The sequence below is a fragment of the Triticum aestivum genome, chromosome 1B (genome assembly GCF_018294505.1).
Source record: "Triticum aestivum cultivar Chinese Spring chromosome 1B, IWGSC CS RefSeq v2.1, whole genome shotgun sequence".
Classification (NCBI taxonomy): domain Eukaryota; kingdom Viridiplantae; phylum Streptophyta; class Magnoliopsida; order Poales; family Poaceae; genus Triticum; species Triticum aestivum.
In genome coordinates this window covers 425109236-425136249 of record NC_057795.1, presented here as the reverse complement: position 1 = coordinate 425136249, position 27014 = coordinate 425109236, and the positions used below count along the sequence as shown (strand labels likewise).

Below are 27014 nucleotides of genomic sequence, written 5' to 3'. Positions count from 1 at the left end.
ACTTTGCCATCCTTCGTATCCACCAAATACTTGGGGCAGTTCCGCTTCCAGTGACCAGTCCCTTTGCAGTAGAAGCACTAAGTTTCGGGCTTAGGTCCAGACTTGGGCTTCTTCCCGGGAGTAGAAACTTGCTTGCTATTCTTCTTGAAGTTCCCCTTCTTCCATTTGCCTTTTTTCTTGAAACTAGTGGTCTTGTTAACAATCAACACTTAATGCTCCTTCTTGATTTCTACCTCCGCAGCCTTTAGCATAGCGAAGAGCTCGGGAATTGTTTTCGTCATCCCTTGCATATTATAGTTCATCATGAAGCCTTTATAGCTTGGTGTCAGTGATTGAAGAACTCTGTCAATGAGACTATCATCAGGAAGATTAACTCCCAGCTGAGTCAAGTGGTTATGGTACCTACACATTCTGAGTATGTGTTCACTGACAAAACTATTCTCCTCCATTTTGCAGCTATAGAACTTGTTGGAGACTTCATATCTCTCAACTCGGGCATTTGCTTGAAATATTAACTTCAACTCTTGGAACATATCATATGCTCCATGACGTTTAAAATGTCTTTGAAGTCCCGATTCTAAGCCATAAAGCATGGCACACTGAACTATCAAGTAGTCATCAGCTTTGCTCTGCCAGACGTTCATAACGTCCGCAGTTGCTCCTGCAGCAGGCCTTGCACCTAGCGGTGCTTCCAGGATGTAATTATTCTGTGCAGCAATGAGGATAATCCTCAAGTTACGGACCCAGTCCGTGTAATTGCTACCATCATCTTTCAACTTAGCTTTCTCTAGGAACACATTAAAATTCAAGGGAACGGTAGCACGGGCCATTGATCTACAACAACATAGACATGCAAAGAAACTATCAGGACTAAGTTCATGATAAATTAAAGTTCAATTAATCATATTACTTAAGAACTCCCACTTAGATAGACATCCCTCTAGTCATCTAAATGATCACGTGATCCAAATCAACTAAACCATGTCCGATCATCACCTGAGATGTAGTAGTTTTTAATGGTGAACATCACTATGTTGATCATATGTACTATATGATTCACGTTCGAGCTTTCGGTCTCAGTGTTCCGAGGCCATATCTGCATATGCTAGGCTCGTTAAGTTTAACCCCGAGTATTCTGCACATGCAAAACTGGCTTGCACCCGTTGTATGTGAACATAGAGCTTATCACACCTGATCATCACGTGATGTCTCGATGTGACGAACTGTAGCAACGGTGCATACTCAGGGAGAACACTTATACCTTGAAATTTAGTGAGGGGTCATCTTATAATGCTACCGACGTACTAAGCAAAATAAGATGCATAAAAGATAAACATCACATGCAATCAAAATATGTGACATGATATGGCCATCATCACGCGGTCATGTAGTGTCGATCCGGGCCGATTCATCCAACAATACCACCGAATCAAAGTAAGACGTTAGTGGTAAGCAGTATGACTATTATCGCCCACAACTCTTTGTGTTCTACTCGTGCATATCATCTATGCATAGACCTGGCTCGAATGCCACTGTTGGGGAACGCAGTAATTCAAAAAAAATCCTACGAGCACGCAAGATCTATCTAGGAAATGCATAGCAACAAGATGGGAGAGTGCGTCCACGTACCCTCGTAGACCGAAAGCATAAGTGTTAGTTAATGCGGTTGATGTAGTCGAACGTCTTCACGATCCAACCGATCCAAGTACCGAACGTACGGCACCTCCATGTTCAGCACACGTTCAACTCGATGACGTCCCTCGAACTCTTGATCCAGTAGAGGACAAGGGAGAGTTCTGTCAGCACGACGGCATGGCGACGGTGATGATGAAGTTACCGGCGCAGAGCTTCGCCTAAGCACTACGACGATATGACCGTGGTGTAAAACTATGGAGGGGGCACCGCACACGGCTAAGAGGTTGTCTGTTCTACTTTGGGGTGCCCCCTGGCCATGTATATAAAGGAGGGAGAGGAGGAGGCCGGCGTCCAGGAAGGGCGCGCCATAGGGGGAGTCCAACTAGGATTCCCAATCCTAGTTGGACTCCCCTTCCTTTTCCAAAAGGGGGAGAGAGGGAAGGAGGAGGAGAGGGAGAAGGAAAGAGGGGTGCGCCGCCCCCTCCCTAGTCCAATTTGGACTTGCCATGGGGGCACCCTTGCGGCCCTCCTCTCCTTTCCACTAAGGCCCATGAAGGCCCGCTACTTCCCTGGGGGGGGGTCCGGTTACCTCCCGATACTCTGAAAAATACCCGAATCACTCCGGAACCATTCCGGTGTCCGATTATAACCTTCCAATATATCAATCTTTACCTATCGACCATTTCGAGACTCTTCGTCATGTCCGTGATCTCATCCGGGACTCCGAACAAACTTCAGTCATCAAATCACATAACTCATAATACAAGTCGTCATTGAACGTTAAGCGTGCGAACCCTATGGGTTCGAGAACTATGTAGACATGACTGAGACATATCTCCGGTCAATAACCAATGCGGAACCTGGATGCTCATATTGGTTCCTACATATTCTACATCTTTATCGATCAAACCGCATAACAACATACGTCATTCCCTTCGTCATCGGTATGTTACTTGCCCGAGATTCGATCGTCGGTACCATCATACCTAGTTCAATCTCGTTACCGACAAGTCTCTTTACTCATTCCGTAATGCTTCATCCCGTAACTAACTCATTAGTCACATTGCTTGCAAGGCTTATAGTGATGAGCATTACCGAGAGGGCCCAAAGATACCTCTCCGATACACAGAGTGACAAATCCTAATCTTGATCTATGCCAACCCAACAAACACCTTCGGAGACACCTGTAGAGCATCTTTAAATCACCCGGTTACGCTATGACGTTTGATAGCACACAAGGTGTTCCTCCAGTATTCGAGAGTTGCATAATCTCATAGTCAGAGGAACATGTATAAGTCATGAAGAAAGCAGTAGCAATAAAACTGTAACGATCATAATGCTAAGCTAACAGATGAGTCTTGTCCATCACATCATTCTCTAATGTTGTGACCCCGTTCATCAAATAACAACACATATATATATGGTTAGGAAACATAACCATTTTTTATTAACGAGCTAGTCAAGTAGAGGCATAGTAGGGACACTATGTATTGTCTATGTATTCACACATGTAATAAGTTTCCTGTTAATACAATTCTAGCATGAATAATAAACATTTATCATGATATAATGAAATATAAATAACAACTTTATTATTGCCTCTAGAGCATATTTCCTTCATTTAGGACATGGAGTACATCTATGAGTACTACGTTGAGTCGTCCGACGACTTACCCCATGAGGAGGATTATGCGGATGAAACAATGATGATGCAAGTGGTCCTTGCAGATGCGAATCATGCAGAAGAACATATTCTCAATTTCAAGGGATCGATCAAGAGTCATCAAGCGCTAAATAAAACAGGGCTCGAGGGACGTTGTTGGACGACTACTTTGCTCTGATGCTCTGTTCGTGGACATTTTTTACTGGCGCTTCAAATGCGGAAAAATGTATTCGATCGCCTCTATGTTGGCGTCAGTGACTTCATCTTGAAGAAAGATGTCGTTGGAAGAATTGGATTCTGTAGTTGCTTGAAGTGCAAGGCTGCATTGCGGATACTTGCCTATGGCATGACCACATATTCGTGGGACGAGTACCTTCCGATGTCTGAGGGAACACGCGGAGACGCCATGGCGAGGTTTGCTAGTGCGGTGGTCGAGGTGTTTGGACCTCAGTACTTGAGAGAACCAACAGTCGCACACACTGAAAGGCTCATGAAAATGTCTGAAGTAAGAGGTGGCTAGGTATGCTCGAATCTCTTGATTGCATGCACCAGAGATGGGAGAACCGCTCAAAAGCTATACAAGGGAAATATCAGGGCCATGTTAAAAAGTTCGCCGTCATTCATGAAGCAGTTGCTACACAAAGCCTCTAAATTTGACACGTTTTATGTGGCATGCTCGGTTCTCACAATGACATCAATGTGCAGTTGTCTCCATTGTTTGCTAGGTTTACTGAAGGACAAGCTCCACTGTGCAGTAATATTGTTATTGGACATGACTACAACATGAGCTACTATTTGGTTGACGATATCTATCCTACGTGGGCAATCTTCGTCAAGATCATCTCTGAGCATGTTGGTCAGAAAAAAGCTCTCTTTGCCCAAAAACAAGGAGCTAGAAAGGATTTAAATAGGGCATTGAGTGATGCAAGCCTGTTTTACAGTTGTTTGTGGACTAGCTAAACAATGGAATCCAGAAACCTTGTCGAAGGTTATGACATATTGTCTGATCGTGGAGGATGGGGTGAAGATCCTGCCGGTGGTCTGAAATTTGGGAACATAGATGATCATATCCAACTTCCAAATCAGAACCAAACCCCACGTTTGATGAATTTGTCCAAATGCATCAACATATTCGGCATCGAGAAGATCTGAATGAGCATCTGCGGACGATTAAAGGGAAACAACTAAAACATACACAAGAGTTGAGTTCAAGTTTGAACTATTTTATTTAAGAACTTAGTTGGATTGTACTCCCTCCAAGAACTAATATAAGAGCGTTTAGATCACTACTTTAGTGATCTAAACACTCTTATATTTCTTTATAGGAGTAATATTTACATTTGAACTATTGCCGCATTTTAACATTTTCACTTCTCAAAGATTTGGTACGATATCGCACAAGTTGACTTCAAGTTTGAACTATTTTATTTCAGAACTTAGTTAGATTGTAATGTTTACATTTGAACTACTGCCACATTTTAATATTTTCACTCCTCAAAGATTTGGTATGATATCCTTTTAAGTAAGCAGACTTAAGATGGAAAAAAGGGCGGACATTTAGGGGATATGGTTGTATGACCTGCTCCCTTATTCATGTCAGCGGACAAATAATGTGCAAGTTTTGAGGGGGCGTTGGAGAGGCCCTAAACGAATGGACTTTCAGGTTTTCAAAACACCAAGTATGAGTGTATGACTGAAGACCAGGCAGAGCTAATATGAACGCAAACAAATCACAAATGTCATGTCAGTGTGGGAATTTTTATCTATCCTTCGATTTTCAAGATTCAAGATAATTCAGATTTGTCGGCGAAGAATCACAAATGTCATATCAGTGCGGCACCACACCGTAAGAGGACCAATCAGGACAATCTTCCTGCAGAGCATCAGAGTTTACAATTGAAAGTTCATTTCCAAACGAACCAACACACACGGACACAATGTACAGATCCTTCCGAAGAGCAGCAATTATTCGGCGACCATGAACAGCTCACCTTCTCGGGAGTTTCAGCTTTTCTGCAACACCAGCAAACAGTCAGCTATCTGACCATCTCTCTCAATCTAGAAACAACATACGTTATACAGCTTTGAGATAAATGTGTTCTCTCTCAGTCTAAAAACAACCTGATGTAGTTATACAGTTCTGAAGATATAAATGTATGGTTACTCGAGTGAGTTCTGATGTCTGAACAAGCACGGGGGGATTCTTCATTCTACCATATGATTTCAGTGTGCGTGTCATGTGAAAAGATGAGATTTTGCATACCTTCAATGGGCGGCTTATGTGCTTGTACTGCCCAGATCGAAATCCATAGTGTAATCATACTCAATGGTGGGTATGACAGAAGCCATGAATTTGAGAAATATGAAAAGGTACCTATTCAGGAGAGGAGTCATGGATTAGATACCGGTCAAGAAGAGCGATCTGCCTTCTACCATGGATGGAAGCAATAACCAAATGGTATATGCATATACAGAACATTACTTGTCAACTTCTGGTGCACCTCCTTGAGACACTATAACATCAATGATCTTTTTCATCACAGCAGCGTGCTTGCAAGGATGCACGGAAGCGTGCTGTCCCACTAACAAGTGAGGATGGTCTTCGATAGTCACCTGTATCCACAAATAAAAACTGATGGTTTAAGCACCACCACAATGCCAATTGTAGGAAAAGGGAGGGGGCATGGAAATGCTGGATAAACTACGCAAGCGAGAGACAGCCATTTGAAGGCTATTCAACAAAAATACAACCACAAACCTACTATTAAGGAAACACTTACACTGAAGACGTCTTCATTGGCTTATCATGATTCACAAAAGGCCTACTACCGAACCATATAAACACAACTTGAATAACAGGATGCAGATAACACAGCATGCATGAAACAGAACCGCAAAACCTAATATCTGGACTCTAATGCCGAAATATTGAAAGGTAGCAGAAATTCTGGAACACTATACCATGGAAGAATTACAAATGAATAATTGTCGAGTATTTTCTAAAGCACGCTTTCTGCTTCGTTGGGTTAATATGCACAGTTTAATATGACACTGGAGGCCAAGTAGAAATTATAAGCATGACTATTAAGGAAGTCACGGATGCCAACTTACTGATGTGGAATAATTTAGCTATTTGCGTATTTCACTTGACATGTCAGAAAACCGAGGTAAATATGGCATGCCAGAAAACAGAGGTAAATAAAACAAGATAGCTAGAAATTTACCGTTTTGTGTGCATGGTCTTGACTGATATCTTGAAACACAAGTTCAGGCTTTAATGGCATTCTTGCCTACAATGGCAAACAAATAAAGCACATCAAGTTTAGATGCAGCAAGCAAGACAACAATAACTACAGGTAAAATGCAGTCCCTGTGTGCACAAATACTTTACCTCATCATAGCCTGTAAGCCAGACACGTGGAGTTTGGTAGTACTTGTCATATCTGCAGTAGAAGAACTACTTATATACTTTTCCAATAAAAGTGTGAAACACATAATAATGATACGACAAAGCAAACAGAACTTAGTGGGCGATCTAATTGAGCAATGAACTATGGTAATCCTTCAACACAACAACATTTAGTTACTTCTTAAAAAAATCTTGGAAAACATATGGCAAATCGGATGTGCATCACATGAACCATAACTCACTGCGCTCCAAGCAGGCCGGCTTTAGAAGAACACATAAATTTCCACTTACGCATAGTTGTGGCTACAACTAGTACATAACTACACACCAATCAAACAACTAGGCACTAGCACTACCGAATCTATACAAAAGAGTTAAAATCAAAATACACAGATAAGATAAAGGAGCTTACGTGATGCTAACATCATATGTTCTGGTGAGAAGAATGTTGTCATCATCAGGCTCTTCTGCGACAAAATATGAAGGCTGAGGGGTAGCCTGAAATGAGACGAGAAAGGCAAAACAGGAATCGTTAACAGTTTTGAACTTTGTCAGCCTTGCTTAGCATATCAATGATAGGTTCATCATGGCCTCACTGTAGAATGATCTCCTGTGTCTTCATAGGTGTCCATGTCAGGTATATCCTCCTCCTCATCTGGCTTTTCACTAGCACCAAAGTAGGAGGGGATAGATTTGATCTCTTCGACTTTCCCTATGTCCAATGTATCCATAGACGGTATGTCTTCCTCCTCTTTTGACTCTGATGCTAAACATTACCAACAGAAGAAACAAAAAAGAGTTCAGCCCATACAATCCGCAGTGTAGAACAAAGCAGCATTGACACTGAGAAATCAACCTTGCAGCCCATGTGTTGCGAGCCAGCCTTCGCCATCCTCATCATCATCGAGAACAACCTCAGCTCCCGCTGCATCATACTCTTCCTCGACCGCCACAGCTCGTCTTAGGCAGGGCACTGCCAAGGAAAGCAAATTCAGGAGTCCACTTGTAATAAGAACAATATAATGAGCAACCAACTGAGCTTTTCTGAAGCCAGGACCGTTCTACTAGCTATGTCGCTATTTATCTTTTTCATTCATCAGCCAATTATGTTCGACTAGTAGTACAGAAATATGCCTAGACAAACATGCTTGCTACGCTTGTAACTACCCGTCGATACATGGGGATAACAATGAATTCTATCCTCCAGCGCAGCATCCACCAAATTGAACGAAATACTAGACAGGAAGTATGGATCACATCTTGACGCAATTCAATTCGACAGCAGCATACCGTTCCTGGTGACGAGGAACTGCTTATCGGAGGGGAGGTATGGCTTCCTCTTGCTCGGATCGCCCGCCTCCCTGCACAACACAGACACCCACCAAACGATCAGATCAATCAGACGCCCCACCCCCAAAATCCCTGAACCGCGGAGGCGAGGGGACGCACCAGGACCAGGTTGGGCACTTGGATACGAGGTTGTCGCCGGCGAGGATGAACTCGGGGACGGAGAGGACGCCCTTCTCGAGGAACGCCGAGACGGTGCGCGGGCCCGTGACCCGCTCCACCGTCCCCTTGTAGAGCTCGTAGACCTTCTGCTTCATCTGCATCGTCGCCGCCTCGCCTCTCCTGGTTGCTTCCTGTCGACGGAGACGAAGGGGGAAGCGTGGGAGAGAGGGGCAGGAGGAGGAGGAGGAGTTTCGTTTGCCTCCAGCAGAAGGCACCGGCGAGAAGGAGGAGCAGGGCACAGCCGTCTCTGCTGTTTTCTAGTAGTACGCCACCGGAGTTCTTTTAGGGGAGGAGTACGCTACCGGAGTTGGAACACGCACGATGTTGGAGTTGGAGCCAGGAATGTGGGGGTTGCCTTGTTGGGTGGGTCAGGCTCGAGCCAGCCCCTAGTTTATAGGCCCTGGCCCAGATCCGACGTAGGTCTGGGCTGGATAGCGGATCTATAGCTGGCCAAACGGGCCGTGCTAACTGGGCCGGCCCGGTAGTACGGCACGGCACGGCCCTGGCTAAACGGGCCAGGCCCGGCACGCGGCACACCATGGGCCATGCCTGGGCCTGGAGGCTGGGCACGCGGGCCTGCACGGCACGACTCGTTTATTTTTATTTTGAAATATATATATATATATATATATATATATATATATATATATGTCCTATATAAATACCTAATACTCCCTCCGTTCCAAAATATAGTGTTTTCTCTATTTTCGTGCTTCAACTTTGACCATAAATTTAACCAACAAGGCCGACTGCGACAGAAGCAAAATTTATACCAGTGAATTCGTATTCATTTTTTTTTTCAATTATATAATTTTTTCTTCCGCCGCAGTCGGTCTCGTTGGTTAAATTTATGGTTAAAGTTGGACCTCAAGAAGCGCTTGCACTATATTTTGGAATGGAGGGAGTACTCTAATATGTTCAATAATTTTGTAATGCATGCATACTTTTGTAGCGTTTTGTTGTCTTTTCAGTTTTGTCAGGTCGGTTTGTACATGGCTTATACTATGATCCTTATGATATAAATGAGACACGTATTACCATGTAAAAAATATATTTTTATCCTTTTTAATACTTCATCGTACTTTTTACATCTTTTGGGCTTTCCCCCTGTTTTTCCGCGTATTTCAAGGAAAAAATCAAATCGACACGGGCCGGGGTGCCTAAGCGTGCCACGGGCCGACCCACTTATATCCCGTGCAGTGCTTAGGCTGCTGCCTGCAGCACGTGGGTCGGCATGGCACGACTCGGCTATTAACCGTGCCCTAGTGGGCCGTGTCGTGCCGTGCATGTTTACGGCGGGCCAGGCCGACCCGTTTGGCCAGCTCTGACTGGATCGTGATGGAAGGTTTTTTAGAAACACTTATATAACTTTTATTTATACTCATGACAATTACAGGTACATTGATTTGGACCTAAGTTTTGAGAAAATACAAAATAACTCCTATGACTAAAATTACAACGAGGTATCAACTTCTGCTCGAAGAAATACTCCAAAGACTTCGTTAAAGAGTTTGCAATTAGACTGAAACAACGATGTTGCCATTCTTTCACCCACACAAACATCATCAATAATGGTTTTTGAAAGCGTCTTGAGTCGCCCATCTAAAAAAGATGGGAAACCTTAATCGATGAACGTATTTGGTTCGTGGATGATCCACTAGAAATGCGTACCGTCGAATCACTATATCTTCACCATTGTGTCGATGAAAGATTTCACCTCCACAAAAAATCAAACAAACAGAAAAGCTTGACACAACAACATAAACTCATCGGATCCGAATAATCGAATCTGCGAGGACATAAAACTCTCTAATCTCATGGCACCGTCAAAAGAACGAGAGGAAATTTATTCTCACACGACTCTGATGAGCACTACACTTTGACGAAGAATATAGAGGTCTTGAAAATCCAAGGTCCCCCGCCTCTTAGCGCCAAGATGGCAGCTGGAGGCGAGAGGACCTAAATTTTTTAGATGGCGGCGGCGGCAACGACAAGTAGAAAACCGATTTTTGTTTGGGTCGAGGCTTGAGCTGGATCAGGCTAGGGCTGTGCGCAAGGTATAAACTTGGGCTGGGCCACAGGCCTCGACATAAGAGCCTGGCCAGGAGCCCAGCCCAATTCAAGACCACAGCGTCCTTTTCAAGCCAACACACAGCTCGCCGTTGCCGTCCCACAAACCCAACGCCGGGCCACATCATTATTGCATTACTCGACCCAAGACCTTACCCGCAACCATACCCACCAGAGGCGGTCACCGTGCACCCTCTGGACCCACCGGTCAGCGAGGCGGTCTAGTTCAACCTGACGGAGAACGGTCAAGGCGAGGGGAGAGAGCGTGGAGGAAACGCTTTGCGGAGGGCGCCATTTCCGAAATCTTCGAAAGCTCCATTCCAATTCCGACCCCGTTTCAAATCCTCTCGTGCTCCGCAACGCGCTTCGCCTCGCCTCGCCCCCCAAAATTCCCCACCAAAAACCCTACCGCGTGCCCCCTTCCGCACGGCGGTGACATGCCGCCGGCGACCGGCTCCGCGGCCGGCCTCGCGGCGGCCGTCCTCGCCGCCTCCGCGCCGCGGGCCGCGGCGGAGGCTGTCTCGTCGGTCGCCGACTTCCTCCGCCGCCACCACTCCGGCGCGGACCAGCCGCGCGCCTTCTTCGCCGACGCGCTCCCGGCGCTCCTCTTCCGCCTGTTCGTCTCCAGTTCCCCCGCCTCGCCGTGCTTCCTCGACCTCGCCGCTGGCGACCCCGCCCTCGCCGACCTCATCGCGTCGTTCCTCGCCCCCTCCGGGCCGCTCCTCGTCGCCATCTCCGCTGCGGATCGCCACTCCCTCGCTCGCTTCACGTTCCCGCGCGAGCGGCTCCCCGATTGGCTCGGTTTCGCGCTATCCTCCACCGCGGCCTCCTCCGATAAGGTGATCTCGCCGCTCCTTGCCGGCCGCGTCGGCTCCAAGCTTCATCTCTCAGTGTTCGAGTACTACCTTTTCTGGTTCGCGTACTACCCCATCTCCGCCGCCACGGCCAAGGCTGCCGCCGGCGCCTCGAAACCATCGACCTCCACTTCGAAACCCTCGCTTAAGCCACGCGTTCTCCTCGAGAGTTGGGTGTCCACCCTCGCATCCACGGCTGGCCGCAATCCGGATCGGAAGCCCGATAGATCGCTGTACCTGAAGCTTCTGTACGCCTACCTTAAGGAGTTCGTGCCCAGCGACTGCGCCCCGCCCCGCGGTGGTTTTGGTACATTGCTGCATCGGAATGTCAGAGACGGTGTGGACGCTGCTGGATCCTTCAGGCGGGCCGAGTTCTTCGTGCACACACTCGTACAGTTCTGGCTTGTTGGGGACGATTTCTCGCCGCTGCCTGTTCGGACTTCCCGTTCCTATGGGTTGCCTTTACTGTCACTTCTGTCTCGTGCAAATCCTACACTGTCCGAGAGACTGCCAGCTCCAGGACTTGGCGATGCAGTGAAGCTGTTGGTGATGTATTTGAATAGGAGCAGTGTCTGCAAACTCACTGATGCAGGCAATGTGTTTGATGGAATGCTCTTAAGGAAGGAGTCATGTGACAGTCCCGCTGGCTACTGGAACCCATTGATGCAGAGACCATTGTATCGGTTTGTGCTAAGGACGTTCATGTTCTGCTCCAGGGATGCAGATATCAAGAACATTGCTCAGGTTTTTTCTGCATGGATGGTCTATATGGAACCATGGAAGGCTCAGCAGGATGACTTGAATGAGTACGATCTGCCACCTCCTGGTGGGCGAAATGTGAATTGCGTTAGTGATGGACAAATGCAAAGGTGTGATGTAGGGTACTCTCCAGCATGGCAAGGCTTCGTGCTGTCCAACTATTTGTTCTATAGTTCACTGGTAGTCCATTTCTTGGGGTTTGCTCATAAGTTTATTCATTCTGATGTCGCTTCAGTGCTGCAAATGGTATCAAAGGTTAGTGCAGACTTATTGGGTCATATTTTCCAGAAGTATGCCCAACTTTGAATCATATAACTGTAATATTGCATTTGTTATACTTAATGCATGTTACTATTACCCGGACAGGTCTGAATTTTGCTAAATGTGCTAAGTTTTACTCAAATCATGACATGAGTTTCAACAAAACTAAGCCTTTCAGTACTTGATATTTGTTGAACTAATGTCCATTTGCTGTTTTGCTGCTGTTTCCATTGTTCAGGTATTGGAAGTTTTGGGTTCCTCGGAATTATTGGAGCTTATCTACAAAGTTGATGCTGCTTATCATTCTAGAGTTTCTGATTCCCAGTCATGTTGTTTGGATGATGTGCTCAAGTATGTGCCAACTATCCGTGAGCAGCTACAGGTAGGAAGTTGGATACATGAGATTATCATTGACTGTTTCCTTTGGAATGCAAGCACCTATTTTTGGGATTTTTAGTGCACTCTGGTACTGGATTTTATGTAAAATCTACAGAAGTACAATGGTACTAATAATGCTGAGAAGTGTTTCTAATCTAACTTTGATATGCCTGTATGGTTTCAGGACTGGGAGGATGGGTTGTCAAAACATAGCACTGATGGGTCTTTCTTGCATATGGCGAAGAACTCTAACCTAAGGCTTTTCAGTTTTGATGACGACGGGGCCTACAACTTGCTTCAGGTGCATATATTACTATGCAATTATAATTAATAGAATAGTAGTCTATAATTATGCTTACTTACACCAAGATCTGTTTCTATAACCATAAGCAGTTTTCGAAGTTGAAAAATCTCTACATGTTGAACAAAAGATTGTTAGTGATCGCCTATTGATTTGGCAAACAACATTACTGGCTCTGTTATTCTATGGTTGATTATTAATGCTGCTTCTTTTTTCTCCTTAATTCTGCTCCTGTCATTACACATTTCCCTGAATACTAACTTATTGTCATTTTCCATTTTGTCTAGTTACTGTTGCTAAGGGCTGAGGCTGAGATTCAACGTTTACCAGGTGATGCTATGCGAACTCGCCATACTTTGGATGTAATCAAATCTAATATGAGGAAGGTATTCTACAAGCATGTGGAAAGCTTCCAGGCGAAGAATCTTCCAGAGGGAGAACACAAGCAGCATCATGGACGTGGTGATCTATTCGTACCTAAACATCCAAGCCCAGGGAAAAACAAACTGGCTGATATGAAATATAGCGGTGACTGGATGTTGAGGCCCATCTCAGACACTGAAGTGGCCTGGCTTGCAAGGCCGCTGATATGTTTTTCAGCTTGGCTCAATGAAACCCTTCGACTTGTACATGCTGATGCAGATGCTGCCCCGACAGGCCCAACCATCATCAAGATCGATCAAAATGAACCAAGCAGAGTTGGAGGCCCAAAGGATGCTGCCAGAATGGTGCTTGTCGGTGTCTTTACGTTGCTTACTGTGGTGGCGCAATGGATCCTGCAGTTCATGAGGACGCACAAGATTAGGATCAATCTCAGAATTCTTGCATCCAAAAAGCTCCTGGCAGTTGCTGCTATGCTGTGCATGGTGTACGGTATAGCAAAGAATATGTTGTCTTGAGCTCGGCATCTCATCCTGCCGCTGCTGCTCTGCGAGTAATTGCTCAAACTTCCAAATTTGCCTTGAGTAGAGGTGTTACATACGCTGTACAGTAAATCATACGAGAAAAAAACTTAAGGAAATTTCGGCAACTCTTCCAAACTTGTTTTGTTATTTTGTGCATATCATTGATGTCCTACTGGAAGGTGTGCGTGAGTGGTTTCTTCATGCTCTCCTGTAGTACAAATTTCTGCCAGGCATAACTTTGGTGTAAGAAAAGTTTTGGATTACAGTATAACTGAACATAACTTTCCTGGAATCTGGATATCACATTTTCAATTGTTGTCCTAGCAGAGAGGTTGATGTACATCATCTGGTTCCTTTCCTAAGTGGCAATGTCCTCTGTTCTTTTTTTCTGATATAAGGATGCTCTGTGCTGTTTTTCCCCGGGTGAGGGTGCTCTGTGCAGTTGCAGGCTGGAGAAGGTTTCACACTTGCTGGTGAAAGACTGAATACCCTAGGAGAGTTCCATATATGCATGGCTGGAATCCAGCTTCCGTTCTCATGTCAAGCTAAGTCAAAATAGGTATGGTTCTTAATCTATGCCACTCTTTTATTTCTTTTGGTAAAATAGATCTTGAAATCACTTAAAAGTTTGAACCTCAAGGTATTCTCATTTTGTTTTTAACGCAATGAATGATTCGAGTAGTTAATTTGCTTGAACTTTTGCAGCCTTCTAGATTTACGCAGGGGATTGTTTTACTTACTGCTAGTAGTTAACACCTATAGCCCTGGGTACACTCAAACTTAAAAGAACACTCATCCTGCACATCCTGTAGCCGTATGTGCATAGGGTATCTACTCCATCTGGGCCTGCATTTAGAATGTGCAACTCGATGTACTATAGCATATTATGGAAATGCTTTTTTTAGTTGAGGCCGCACCAAGATATTCATTTGGCGTTTGGTGAAGGATGTTTCTCAGTTGCAACAGAATATTCATTTTGTCTCCATGGGCGGCGATCGCCTTTACAGGCTATGCCGATAGATTTGAACGGCATAAACAAAAGCTGACCAAAAACAAAAATCGATTTGCCAATAGTGAAGGCGCACCTACCCCTTCTCTAACTGTGCTAGGATCGATGTTGATATCTTCATCATTCAATTAACAATTCCTTAGGTTAGGTGCTGCATTCCTTTCGCTGGAACACGTACGTCTCGAGCTGAAACCACACATGATCACTTCCTCAGAGCCACACAAACGAACAAGAGAACCAAGTGGACCGTTCGTTGTTAATCGTTTTCACCGGTAAGCCACACATGCAACGTTGCCAGGAAGAAAGCACACCCATCAGATCATTTCTCTCTCCACGCACAAGCTCATCCTCATAAACTGTTTGTACCCTGGAGGTTTCTCGTCAGAGGCTTATCAGTGATTTGCCTGCACTGCTTAGCAAGGACCAAGAGACACCAGCAGGTGGAGAGGAATCAATATGTACTCAGGACAGTACTACTCTGTACTCTGAAGGACTTGATAATCAGTGTTCACCAGTGTGTCGTGCCTCAGACCCGGGGCCTAATCTCCCACTAGGTGTTAGGGTCGATGCCCCTACTGCTTTAAAATCGCCTAGTGTGCTAAGATGGAGGGCTGCTACCTCCTAAACCTGGCCAATCACAGTGCCAATTCAGAAATACCCCTTTATTAGTGCGAAAGCGTCCGACCTGTCTCCTCCACACTCCCTATTCTTCTGAATCCAAAGGACTTGTTGGAGGCAAAATTGAATGATGAACCGTACCATGCATACAGGCGGGCCTCCTGCATCATTGGGCCGTATGTTTTGTTCGTATCTGCCCATGAACATACTTAACATAACCTACCAAAGATCTGGACCCTACTACTACTCTATTGCACCAATTTACTACTCCATATTGCCCATGCTCTCCCATCTTAAGTTGCTGCCTTCACACAAAATATCCTGCATGCATACCCAGCTCGATTAATTAGTTAGCTCCCCTGTCACTTTGCACACCACCAATTCTGTACCCATACAAGAATATCTCAGGCCTGCATGATCTGCTATTTCTTCCCCCCTTTGTAATAATTCTATTATTGTGCACATATATGCATACGTGTATGATTGATTTGCTTTCACCAAGCTTGGTCTTTGTCCCCTCAAAAGGAATAAAGTAATGGAATGTGAAGCATGTGTGGTCTATTGTTTTCACCACCTCTCCACTTCTCAATCTGGCCTACAGGCTACAGATTAAGCACTAGTGTGATGCATGCTACACCTTCACGTTGCATATATCCATGCATGATTAACGACTAGCTAGGTTTGTTACGGCAAAGGAAAAGTATCAGATGCTCACGATGTATTGCTTTGTCTCTTTACGAAAGGGGAAAAGTAAGATTAAGGTGGGGGCAAGTGATTGAAGAGATGCATCTTTTCGTAGGATAAAAAGCGCATGCATGCAACACGATGGTGTGAGCTAGGACGAGCAGTTAGTTAAGCTCTTGGTGCCAGTGACTCGGTAGGTCGGTAGGTCACTATTTGTCCTCCACTCCCATGCATGGATGTGAAGTGAAATGGCAACAAAAGAGGACAAAGGGCAGTGACAAAACACCTTGTCTCCATTATTAACAGCTGCATAGTGTTGCTCAGAGATGGCTAACCAGTTCATAACGATAAAGGTCAGCGTCAGAGAAATAAGATATGCGCAATGTGCCCTCCGTCATGATCTTTGACGATTAATATATTCCTCAGACTTACGTTATCAAGATGAATAAACTAGGCCACACACGTTCAGTATAAAATAATGGATTTGCTAGTTGTTGCTCATTTGTGTTGTTTTGGGGGAATTTCATGCTTCTTTCTTCGATACTTTTGTGTTTTTGTGTGAATTCTATTTGTATTTCGAATCTTTGGGTGTGCCTGGAACTTAAAAAAACAATAATATTGGAAGCAACCGATACAATTATAGATAGCTTTCAAGGCCTCCTGCATAGTAGTACTACGACTTAACAGAGTCTGCATCAGTTGCTGGCCGCTGTACCCTTGTCCAATTCTGCAAAATGCATTTAAATAGCAGATCGTGATGAGATGTCAGCTTAATTGATACGTAGAATGGTCCATACCTAGTATAGCATCAGTTTATATCAACTAACCGCGTGTCTACATAAAATGGACAGTACCAATCAACCAACGCCATCAGTTTTAATTGCTGTATACTAAATACTAATGCATAAATATATATGAATATGATGCATTGCATCTCATGCGTATACTGTGTGACTTGGTGGTCGGTCGATGATCAGAGAGCAATGGCCTACCAACACAATCTAACCTCCAGCTAAGCTCTTTTTTTCAGACGAGTAGCAGTCTACTTTATGGCCGGCCTGTGAACACAACTGCACACACGCACACACATATGATGGTAGATTACTCGAAAGCAGAAACTGAACACAGCCCATAGGTTTGTAACTTGTTTGGTATGTCCATTGGATGGGTGTGATCATGTGAATTGGTTGCTGATTTTCGGTGAGAGGTGAGATATACATTCATACATACACATAACATGGACGTCTACTTATGATTACCATGCATGTGCTTTTTTTTTTTGCACTGTATACTTTGGCTTGCTTCATAATTTGCATTTGTTTGTTGTGTTGCATGGTAGCTAGCTATCTTGTTCTCTTGCACATGAATCCGTTGCTGGACTGGACCAGCAGCAGCGGCTCTTCTCTCATGATGTGCTGTTGACAGTTGCAATATTGCTTGGCCGTCGTCTACCGCGATAGTATATGTCGTACGGATGGTAGGTAGCCTAGCTGCGTTTAGGTGCCCTCTAGCCAGGGGAAACTATACCTATATAAGGAAAGGTAGGGTATGTGTATGATGCATGTGTAAATGTGTGGTCTCTCTCTGTGATTTTAATCATCTTTTTTTCTCGGTAGGTACTGGCACAGTTCAGGTATGTATGGTGTCATCCATGCACTCTGGCTAGACAGTAGACATGCTTAACATATACGTACATTGTACTGTATGATAGACCAAAGGCGAAACGCTTTTGTAGAAATTGGCCGACCAAATTAACCCACCTTTGTTACGCTTTTCAGTTGCATGAAGTATTCATCATCTTTGTTCACTCTGAGCAGCATCAAGTGTCATGATAATCCACGAGATCTTCCGGAGGGTTAAGTGGCGCAAAAGCTCTCATTATATATTTCCACCCGAATATTCAGTGCCAAATTTTTAGACATGGAAGTCGTACGTTTTCATGACAAATTATGTTTGTTGATGGTTGCAAATCTTTCTCAGTTCATTTTTTCTAAAAGAAAAATTTACTGGGCTCACAACTAAATTTATCATCCTCGCACCAACATAAATTACCATGAAAATCGGACGTCTGATTTTTAGCATTTCTGATATTTTCTGGGCAGTTTGCTTGTGTGGTCGCTCTGTGAATTCGCAATCACCGTGAACACGAAAGTGAAATAAGGCGAGCGTAGCTACACTTACTGAGCCTACAATTTAGAGGGATTTTAAACTTGACGTGTCATGGGCAGCAACGAGTTGACGTTCATCAGTTCGGTGTGATGTTCTTTTCTACAGCCAGCTGTTAGAAAGGAGGTAAACAAAATGCCCCCATCGATAGTTTAGCGCCTAGCTAGTCGTTGAAATGTAGCCCGTACGATAATTAACCATATAAATGTTGGTTTATTTTTTTAAAGCTACTTCAAACATATTTACTCCCTCCGTCTTGGTTTATAGGGCGTGCGCGTAGTTCTAGGTCATCGATTTGACTAACCAAATATGAGTTCTATTTCATCAAAAGTATACCATTAGATTCTCAAGAGGATGTAGTTTCCAAACATATATTTATCATCACAAATACTCCCTCTGTTTTTATTTAGTTCACATATTAGCTTTAGTCAAAGTCAAGCTTTACAAACTTTGACCAAGTTTATAAACAAAAATATTAAGATATACAATAACAAATCAACAACATTAGATTTATTATTGAATGTACTTTCACATCGTCTAGATTTATTATGATAAATGTCTATATTGTTTTCTATAAACTTGGTCAAACTTTACGAAGTTTGACTTCAGTCAACTCTAATATGCAGAGTAAATAAAAACGGAGGGAGTAATACATATTTAGCTAGTTAAATTGTCAACCTAAAACTACGTGCATGTCTTATAAACTGAGATGGAGGGAGTACACCCTGGCTAGCTACAAGAGGCTCGAGAGGTAAGAACATCTACAGTCGGACATAGCAAATCTAGGCCTTTAAATGTCTGTTGACACATTCATGAACAGTGGCCGGTCAGCACTCAAATGGCCATGTCCACAACCGAATACCTCAAATCCAGCCCCTCAAAACTATTATATCATTGCAACGTGAGAAACTACATTGATCATCATATAGACATAGACTCGTTTGCCTTGCTCGATGGAAGATGGTAGCTCGGGTTATTTTCAACCGGTTTGGATGGCGGTCATGTAATAGGATAGGCATGTAGTGCTTCCTATTTTGTTTGCCTTGCCGGTTGTGGCTTTTTGTTTTGGCTCGTTTGAGCGATATGTTTTTCTTTTCATACTTTCAGATACTGGAGACTTTGTTACTGATTTAATTTTTAATAATATGAACCATATGCATCTCTCTGATGCAGAGGCTGGGGTAATCCCCCTTTTCTAAAAAAAATCATATAGACATAGACAACAATTCAAACTAAATTCCATAAGCGTATACAAACACAGTTCATGAGACCAAAAGCTTTAGTTCATCGCTGTCATACGAACATAGATAAAAATAAATTAACTGAAAACTACAACAAAGACAGAGAGTGGCACCAGGACATCACCACTTTCGCGCCAGTCCCTTGCCCCTGCAGTCGCCAGTGTGGCCGTAGGCATCCATGTAGTCGTCAGCGGCGGGATGGGCGTTGTGGTCGAAGACCCAGAGTCGTCGGAGGAGATGATGTTGGCCAACCAAGGGATCGCTCGTGCCTGCTCCTTCGACCACCAGGACGCCTTGGCTTTGGCCGCCGCATCTGCCCTACCTTCGCGCTTCGACTGCTCGATGGCGAGCCAGAGCGCCTTGGTGTTCTTGATGTGGAGACGATGGGTCGGCGTCGCTGTTCGCACTGCAACACTAGGCGACTGGGGGTGGCGCGGAGCAAGAGCTTCCACTTCCGCCATTGTCCAGTTGTAATTGGCACATATCGTAGCGGACAATGAGTTTTTGGTCGTCATTTGTCTTTGCCTCGCGTAGCAGCGACTCCCAGTCGACGGGGTCATCGCCGCCGTATCTGCCGGCAGATGGTACGCTCCCAGAGCTTGACATGGATCGTAAGGGGAGGGGACGAGTGACGAAGTCGATTCTGGCAGATCTCGGGTAGGGGGTCCCGAGCTAGTAGCCTAGATGCGACGGTAACAAGACAAGGGATTTTACCTACGCTCGGGATCTCCGAGGAGATAAATGTAGGGGGCTTTGTGGGGGTATGTTTGTGGGGGTCTTGTGTGGGAACACCCTCCCAACATCGTGTTTTTGTGTGAGCTGCCCCTCCAAAAAAATCCCAGAGGTCCCAAAACTCTTCCGACACCCTCTGACAAACTCCTAACATATTCTGAAACTTTTCTGGCTTGATGGTTTACTCCAAAATATTTCTAATTTCTCCAAAAAACTTTCGACTTTCTCTCTGGAATATTTTCAGTGTCCGTGAAACTTCTCCGGTGGCTTTCTCTTAGGATCCTAACATAGTACTCAGCAGATGGATGCACCTTAAGTGTGTAGCGAACGTTGGGGAACGCTGCATGGAAAACAAAAATTTTCTACGCACATGCAAAATCTATCCATGGAGATGCATAGCTACGAGAGGGGGAGAGCATCTTCGTACCCTTGAAGATCGCTAAGCGGAAGCATTTATCAACGCGATTGATGCAGTCGTACACCTCCACGATCCATCCCGATCAAGTACCGAACGTACGACACCTGTGCGTTGAGCACACGTTCATCTCGATGACGTCCTCACCTTCTTGATCCAGTAAGAGGGGCGAAGTAGTAGATGGGTTCCGGCATCATGACAACGTGGTGACGGTGGTGGTGAAGAACAATCTCCTCGGGGCTTCGCGAAGCACAACGGAAACTATGACGAAGGATAAACTAGAGGGGCAGGGTTGCCGGCACATGACTTGGTGAATCTTGATGTATCCCGGGTGCTAGCCCCGCCCCTCTATTTATATGTTGAGTCCTGGGGTCGTTTCCTGGAGAAAGAGCCTCCTCAAAGTCGGTTTTGCCCGCAAGGCAAGAGTCCTTCTCGGACTCCAGGACCAGACGTCAGGGTCCTTGGCGTCTGGCCCCATACAACAGGGTCCCTGGTGTCTGCCCCCCCCCCCGTCCTCCACAAAACTCCTTTTGCACCTTCCTTAAGCCTCGTTGGCTTTCAGCCTTGGCCCAAATAAAGTGTTCTCGTACTCGAACATTTTGGGAAACATCCGAAACCCCTTTCGATGAATTCAGGAACCCTTTCAGAGACTAAACATTATTATCCTATATATCAATATTCACCTCCGAACTATTCTGGAGTTCCTCGTCATGTCCGTGATCTCATCCGGGACTCCGAACAACATTCGGTCACCAACATACATAACTCATATAATACTGTATCGTCAATGAACGTTAAGCGTGCGGACCCTACGGGTTCGCGAATGATGTAGACATGACCGAGACGCTTCTCCTGTCAATGACCAATAGCGGGACCTGGATGCCCATATTGGTTCCTACAAATTCTACGAAGATCTTTATCGGTTGAACCTTTATGACAACATATGTAGTTCCCTTTGTCCTTCGGTATGTTACTTGCCTGAGATTCGATCGTCGGTATCGCCATACCTAGTTCAATCTCGTTACCGACAAGTCTCTTTACTCGTTCCTTAATACATAATCCCACAACTAACTCCTTTGTCACTTTGCTTGCAAGCTTCTTGTGATGCTATATTACCGAGAGGGCCCAGAGATACCTCTCCGTCATACAGAGTGACAAATCCCAGTCTCGATCCATGCCAACTCAACAGACACCTTTGAAGATACCTGTAGAGCACCTTTATGATCACCCAGTTACGTTGGGATGTTTGATGGCACACAAGACATTCCTCTGGAGTCCGATAGTTGCATGATCTCATGGTCAAAGAAACATGTATTTGACATTAAGAAAGAAGTAGCAATAAACTGAATGGTCATATGTTATGCTAACGGTTGGGTCTTGTCCATCACATCATTCTCTTAATGATGTGATCCCGTTATCAAATGACAACACATGTCTATGGTCAGGAAACCTTAACCATATTTTGGTCAACGAGCTAGTCTAGTAGAGGCTCACTAGGGACACGGTGTTGCCTATATATCCACACATGTATCTGAGTTTCCGATAAATACAATTCTTGCATTGATAGTACACTTTTATGATGAACAAGGAAATATGATAATAACCAATTTATTATTGCCTCTAGGGCATATTTCCAACAGTCTCCCACTTGCACTAGAGTCAATAATCTAGTTCACATCGCTATATGATTAACACCCAATGAGTTATGGGGTTTGATCATGTTTTACTTGCGAAAGAGGTTTTAGTCAAATGGGTCTGCAACATTCATATCCATGTGTATTTTGCAAATTCTTATGTCATACAGTAGATGCTGCTATCACACTTTTACTTGGAGCTATTACAAATGACTGATCCGTTATATGTATCCGGTTTGCTACTTAGAGTTATCCGGATCGGTATAAAAGCTTGCATCGATGTAACCCTTACGATGAACTCTTTATCACCTACATAATCGAGAAACATTTCCTTAGTCCTCTAGTTACTAAGGATAATTTTGACCGCTGCCAAGTGATCCACTCCTGGATCACTCTTGTACCCCCTTTGCCAGACACGTGGCAAAGCACACATCAGGTGTGGTACACAACATGGCATATCGTATAGAGCCTATGGCTAAGGCAAAGGGGCCGACCTTCGTTCTTTCTATTTCTTTTGTTGTGGTCGAGCTTTGAGTCTTACTCAACTTCACACCTTAAAATACAGGCAAGAACTCCTTCTTTGACTGATCCATTTTGAACTCCTACAAAATCTTGTCAAGGTATGTACTTATTGAAAGTCTTATCAAGCGTCTTGATCCATCTCTATAGATCTTAATGCACAATATGTAAGCAACTTCACCGAGGTCTTTCACTGAAAAATTCTTATTCAAATATCCTTTTATGCTATCCCGAAATTCTATAGCATTTCCAATCAGCAATATGTCATCCACATATAATATTAGAAATGCTACAGAGCTCCCACTCACTTTCTTGTAAATACAGGCTTCACCATAAGTCTGTATAAAATCAAAGCATTTATTCCAACCCCGAGATGCTTGCACCAGTCCATAGATGGATCGTTGGAGCTTGTGTTGGGTTCTACGGTAGGGTGCGTCAGCTGCAAATTAAAAATTCCTACGTGCAAAACAACCAAGAACATGCTACGGGAGGTGGATCACAGATCGTTACCACTAGACGCGCAGTGCCGTGCAACGTAATTAGAGTTGAGGCTGTGTGTTCCCGGAGTCGCCTCACGTTCCCGGAGTCGTCTCCTCCTTGCCGATCTCCCACATAGCCGATCGGATCCTGCGAACAGGTTCGCCGGAGCGGCGCAAGCGCACCGCCTCTAACGTTATCCGCACGTGCAGGAGGAACATCGTGCGGCGGACTGCTAGGTCCGATCACACAACCGACGGCGAGTGGAGGTGGCTAGTTGCAACACATGCAAAGCCCTAACAACGGTGCCTAAGCGATCAGCTAAATAAGTGTGCCGCACCTCCACTATTTATAGGCATCCGTCGCAGCCTCAACACTTGGGCCTTGCAAGGATCCTAAAGCCCAAAGTCTACTTGGTCGCGTTCCAAGTCCAGCTCGGATCACATCCGACCAGTGTCCTCCGAACCGACCTTGTAGGTTCCTTCCCTTAATCGCGCGACCCCTTAGGTTCAAGTCGGCTTGGTCACAGTTCAGATCACCTCCGACCTGCATGGTTGGTAGCGGCCTCTAGCAAGGCATGCCGAGCACCAAGCACACTATGAAGCTGGTTAGGCCAACCTGTACAACATCACACTTCTGTTCCCTTTGCCTCACGATATATGTTGTCGGGCTCAAGGCGAGACTGTCATCCTTGTGCTAGCCCGACCTCTTTCTCGTTCCAGTGATACCGACCACAAAATGGATTATCTCATAATCCTTGTCGCATGGCCATGCTTATCCTGGTCGGATCACACGAGGGGCCTAGAGTATATCTCTCCTGATCGGAGGGGCAAATTCCGTCTTGCTCGACCATGTCTCGCAACATGGGACTGGACAAACCCGAAACCTACATTTGTAACTACCCAGTCACGGAGTAGCGTTTGGTCGGCCCAAAGCAAGTCTGTCACCATCCCGAGTACATGCGTCAGCTCAGGTCTTAGGACATAGAACGTATGTTGTACTAGAGACTCACATATGACATATCGCTGCGTCTCATAGTTGGGTTTATCTGACTCGGACCTTATCTCGACTCGGATTCGACTACATCGAATTCGACTAGATCCTTCTGAGTCCATATTATCCGGTTAGCATCCAATGCTCCATGGCTAGTGAGACTGAGCCATCCGTTGTGTCATATGCTAGTCTAGTCTGCGTGTGCCCACATGTCAATTGCGACTAGGGACAATTTAGGATGTATCATACAACACAAGATCTCACAAACAAGTCACGTACTTTCCAACAAGTATCATTGATTACATCCAAGGACTATCTTTATTCATAAACACATAGGAAATATCATCATACATGATGCCTCTAGGGCATATCTTCAACAGTCTCCCACTTGCACTAGAGTCATTCAAATAGACATCGAATGCCCATAGCTCTAACGTGCCCCTCATGCTTGTGTTGTGGAAGCGGCTTAGTCAACGGGTCTGCAACATTTGCATCCGTGTGAGTTTTGCATAACTCTACATCACCATTCTTTACGATCTTTCATAATAGGTGATAATTCCGATCTATGTGTCTGACCTTGTGATGTTTCCTCGGCTCCTTGGCTTGTGCGATGGCACCAAAATTATCACAATAAAGGTCCAATAGTTTTACTGAGGCTGGGAAAATACCAAGATCATCCAAAAAGTTTCGGATCCAAACACCTTCCTTTGAAGGTTCACAAGCCGCAATGTCTGCAACATTTGCATCCGTGTGAATTTTGCATAACTCTACATCACCATTCTTTATGGTCTTTCATAACAGGTGATATTTCTGATCTATGTGTCTGACCTTGTGGTGATTCCTCGGCTCCTTGGCTTGTGCGATGGCACCAGAATTATCAAAATAAAGGTCCAACGATTTTACCGAGGCTGGGAAAATACCAAGATCATCCAAAAAGTTCCGGATCCAAACACCTTCCTTTGCAGGTTCACAAGCCGCAATGTATTCGGCTTCTGTGGTAGAATCGGCCACCGTATCTTGCTTGGAACTCATCCAGCTCACTGCTCCTGCGTTCATGACGTACACGAATCCAGACTGTGATCGACAATCATCTCTGTCGGTTTGAAAACTAGCATGGGCCTAACCCCTTACGACGAGCTCTTCCTCACCTCCATAAACTAGGAACATCTCCTTAGTCATTTTCAGGTACTTCAAAATAGTCTTTACCGCTGCCCAGTGACTCTCACCTGGGTTGGCCTGGTATCTACTTGTTAGGCTTATTGCAAAAGCAACATCAGGCCGTGTACATATCATGGCATACATGATGGATCTGATTGCCAAGGCATACAAAATCCTACTCATCCTGCTTCGACATCTGATGTCGAAGGACTCTGAGTCTCACTTAGCCTTATGCCATGTGAGAGTGGCAAGAACCCTTTCTTCACCTCACTCATGTTGAACCACTTCAACACTTTATCTATGTATGTACTCTGGCTTAAGCCGAGCAGCCTCCTCGATCTATCTCTATAGATCTTAATGCCTAAAATATAGACTGCCGCACCAAGGTCCTTCATCGAAAACTTGCCATTCGATGACTCCTTGACTGAGTTTGGCATAGAAACATCGTTCCCGATTAACAATATGTCATCCACATACAAGATCAAAAACACTATCGAGCTCCCACTTAACTTCTTGTATAAACAAGCGTCCTCTTCGCTTTTGATGAAACCGAGACTAGTGAAGACCTCATCAAAATGAATATTCCAGCTCCGAGATGCTTGCCTCAACCCATAAATGGATCTCTTGAGCTTGCATACCTTACTAGCACTATTCGGATTGACAAAACCCTCGGGTTGTATCATATACACGCCCTCGGTTAAATTTCCATGAAGGGAAGCTGTCTTGACATCCATCTACCATATCTCGTAATCGAAATATGTAGCTATATCTGGTACGATCCTCACCGACTTCAGCATTGCTACCGGCGAGTAAGTCTCGTCGTAGTCAATTCCTTGAACTTGTCCATCACCCTTAGTGACAAGCCGAGCTTTGTGGATCTGAAGATTTCCATCCATATCGGTTTCTTCTTAAAGATCCATTTGCAACCAATGCAAGTTACGCCAGACGGCGGATCAACCAAGTCCCAGACTTGATTCTCATCCATGGACTTTAACTCAGATCTCTTGGCCTCCAACCATGCCTCGGAATCTGGGCTCACCATTGCTTCCGCACACGTGTCCGGCTTGCCGCTTTCTAGCAAAAATACATCACGCACTCTGCACAATCTTTCCGACCTCCGTGGTTCTGGTGCCGCTTCCACTACGGGTTCCCTATCTGACTCCGGTATGATCTCATCACCAGCCGAGCCGTCCCCGAGTGGTCCTCGAATTTCTTCGAGTCGGACCGTCCTCCCACTGGCTTCCCGACTAAGAAACTCTTTCTCAAGGAAAACCGATGTCTACTATGCAACCTTCTTCTTGTAGACGTTGTTGGGCCTCCAAGTGCAGAGGTTTGTAGGACAGTAGCAAATTTCCCTCAAGTGGATGACCAAAGGTTTATCAATCCGTGGGAGGCGTAGGATGAAGATGGTCTCTCTCAAATAATCCCGCAACCAAATAACAAAGAGTCTCTTGTGTCCCCAACACACCCAATACAATGGTAAATTGTATAGGTGCACTAGTTCGGCGAAGAGATGGTCATACAAGTGCAATATGGATGGTAGATATAGGTTTTTGTAATCTGCAATTATAAAAACAGCAAGGTAGCAAGCGATAAAAGTGAGCGTAAACGGTATTGCAATGGT

General features: G+C 44.8%; 2 protein-coding genes across 3 annotated transcripts; one reads left to right on the top strand and one right to left on the bottom strand.

Moving 5' to 3' along the window:
• Positions 1–5042: 5042 nt before the first annotated feature.
• On the bottom strand, positions 5043–8548 carry LOC100415831 (autophagy-related protein 3). 2 transcript variants are annotated; one of them, XM_044548579.1, is made up of 11 exons: positions 8157–8548; positions 7998–8068; positions 7564–7680; positions 7304–7473; positions 7120–7205; positions 6690–6741; positions 6523–6588; positions 5781–5911; positions 5562–5672; positions 5290–5311; positions 5043–5171 (listed from the first exon to the last, which is right to left on the bottom strand). In XM_044548579.1, the coding sequence occupies exons 1-9, from the start codon at positions 8315–8317 to the stop codon at positions 5576–5578; spliced, it is 951 nt and encodes a 316-aa protein (XP_044404514.1). In that variant the 5' UTR covers positions 8318–8548; the 3' UTR covers positions 5043–5171; positions 5290–5311; positions 5562–5575. The 2 variants fall into 2 exon arrangements, with proteins under 2 accessions (XP_044404514.1, XP_044404507.1); XM_044548572.1 differs by having other exon boundaries at positions 5043–5311.
• Positions 8549–10598: 2050 nt separating this feature from the next.
• On the top strand, positions 10599–13980 carry LOC123128528 (uncharacterized). Its single transcript, XM_044548560.1, has 4 exons — positions 10599–12154; positions 12399–12542; positions 12723–12839; positions 13127–13980. Exons 1-4 carry the CDS (start codon positions 10724–10726, stop codon positions 13736–13738), a joined length of 2304 nt encoding a protein of 767 aa, XP_044404495.1. The 5' UTR covers positions 10599–10723; the 3' UTR covers positions 13739–13980.
• Positions 13981–27014: the final 13034 nt, after the last annotated feature.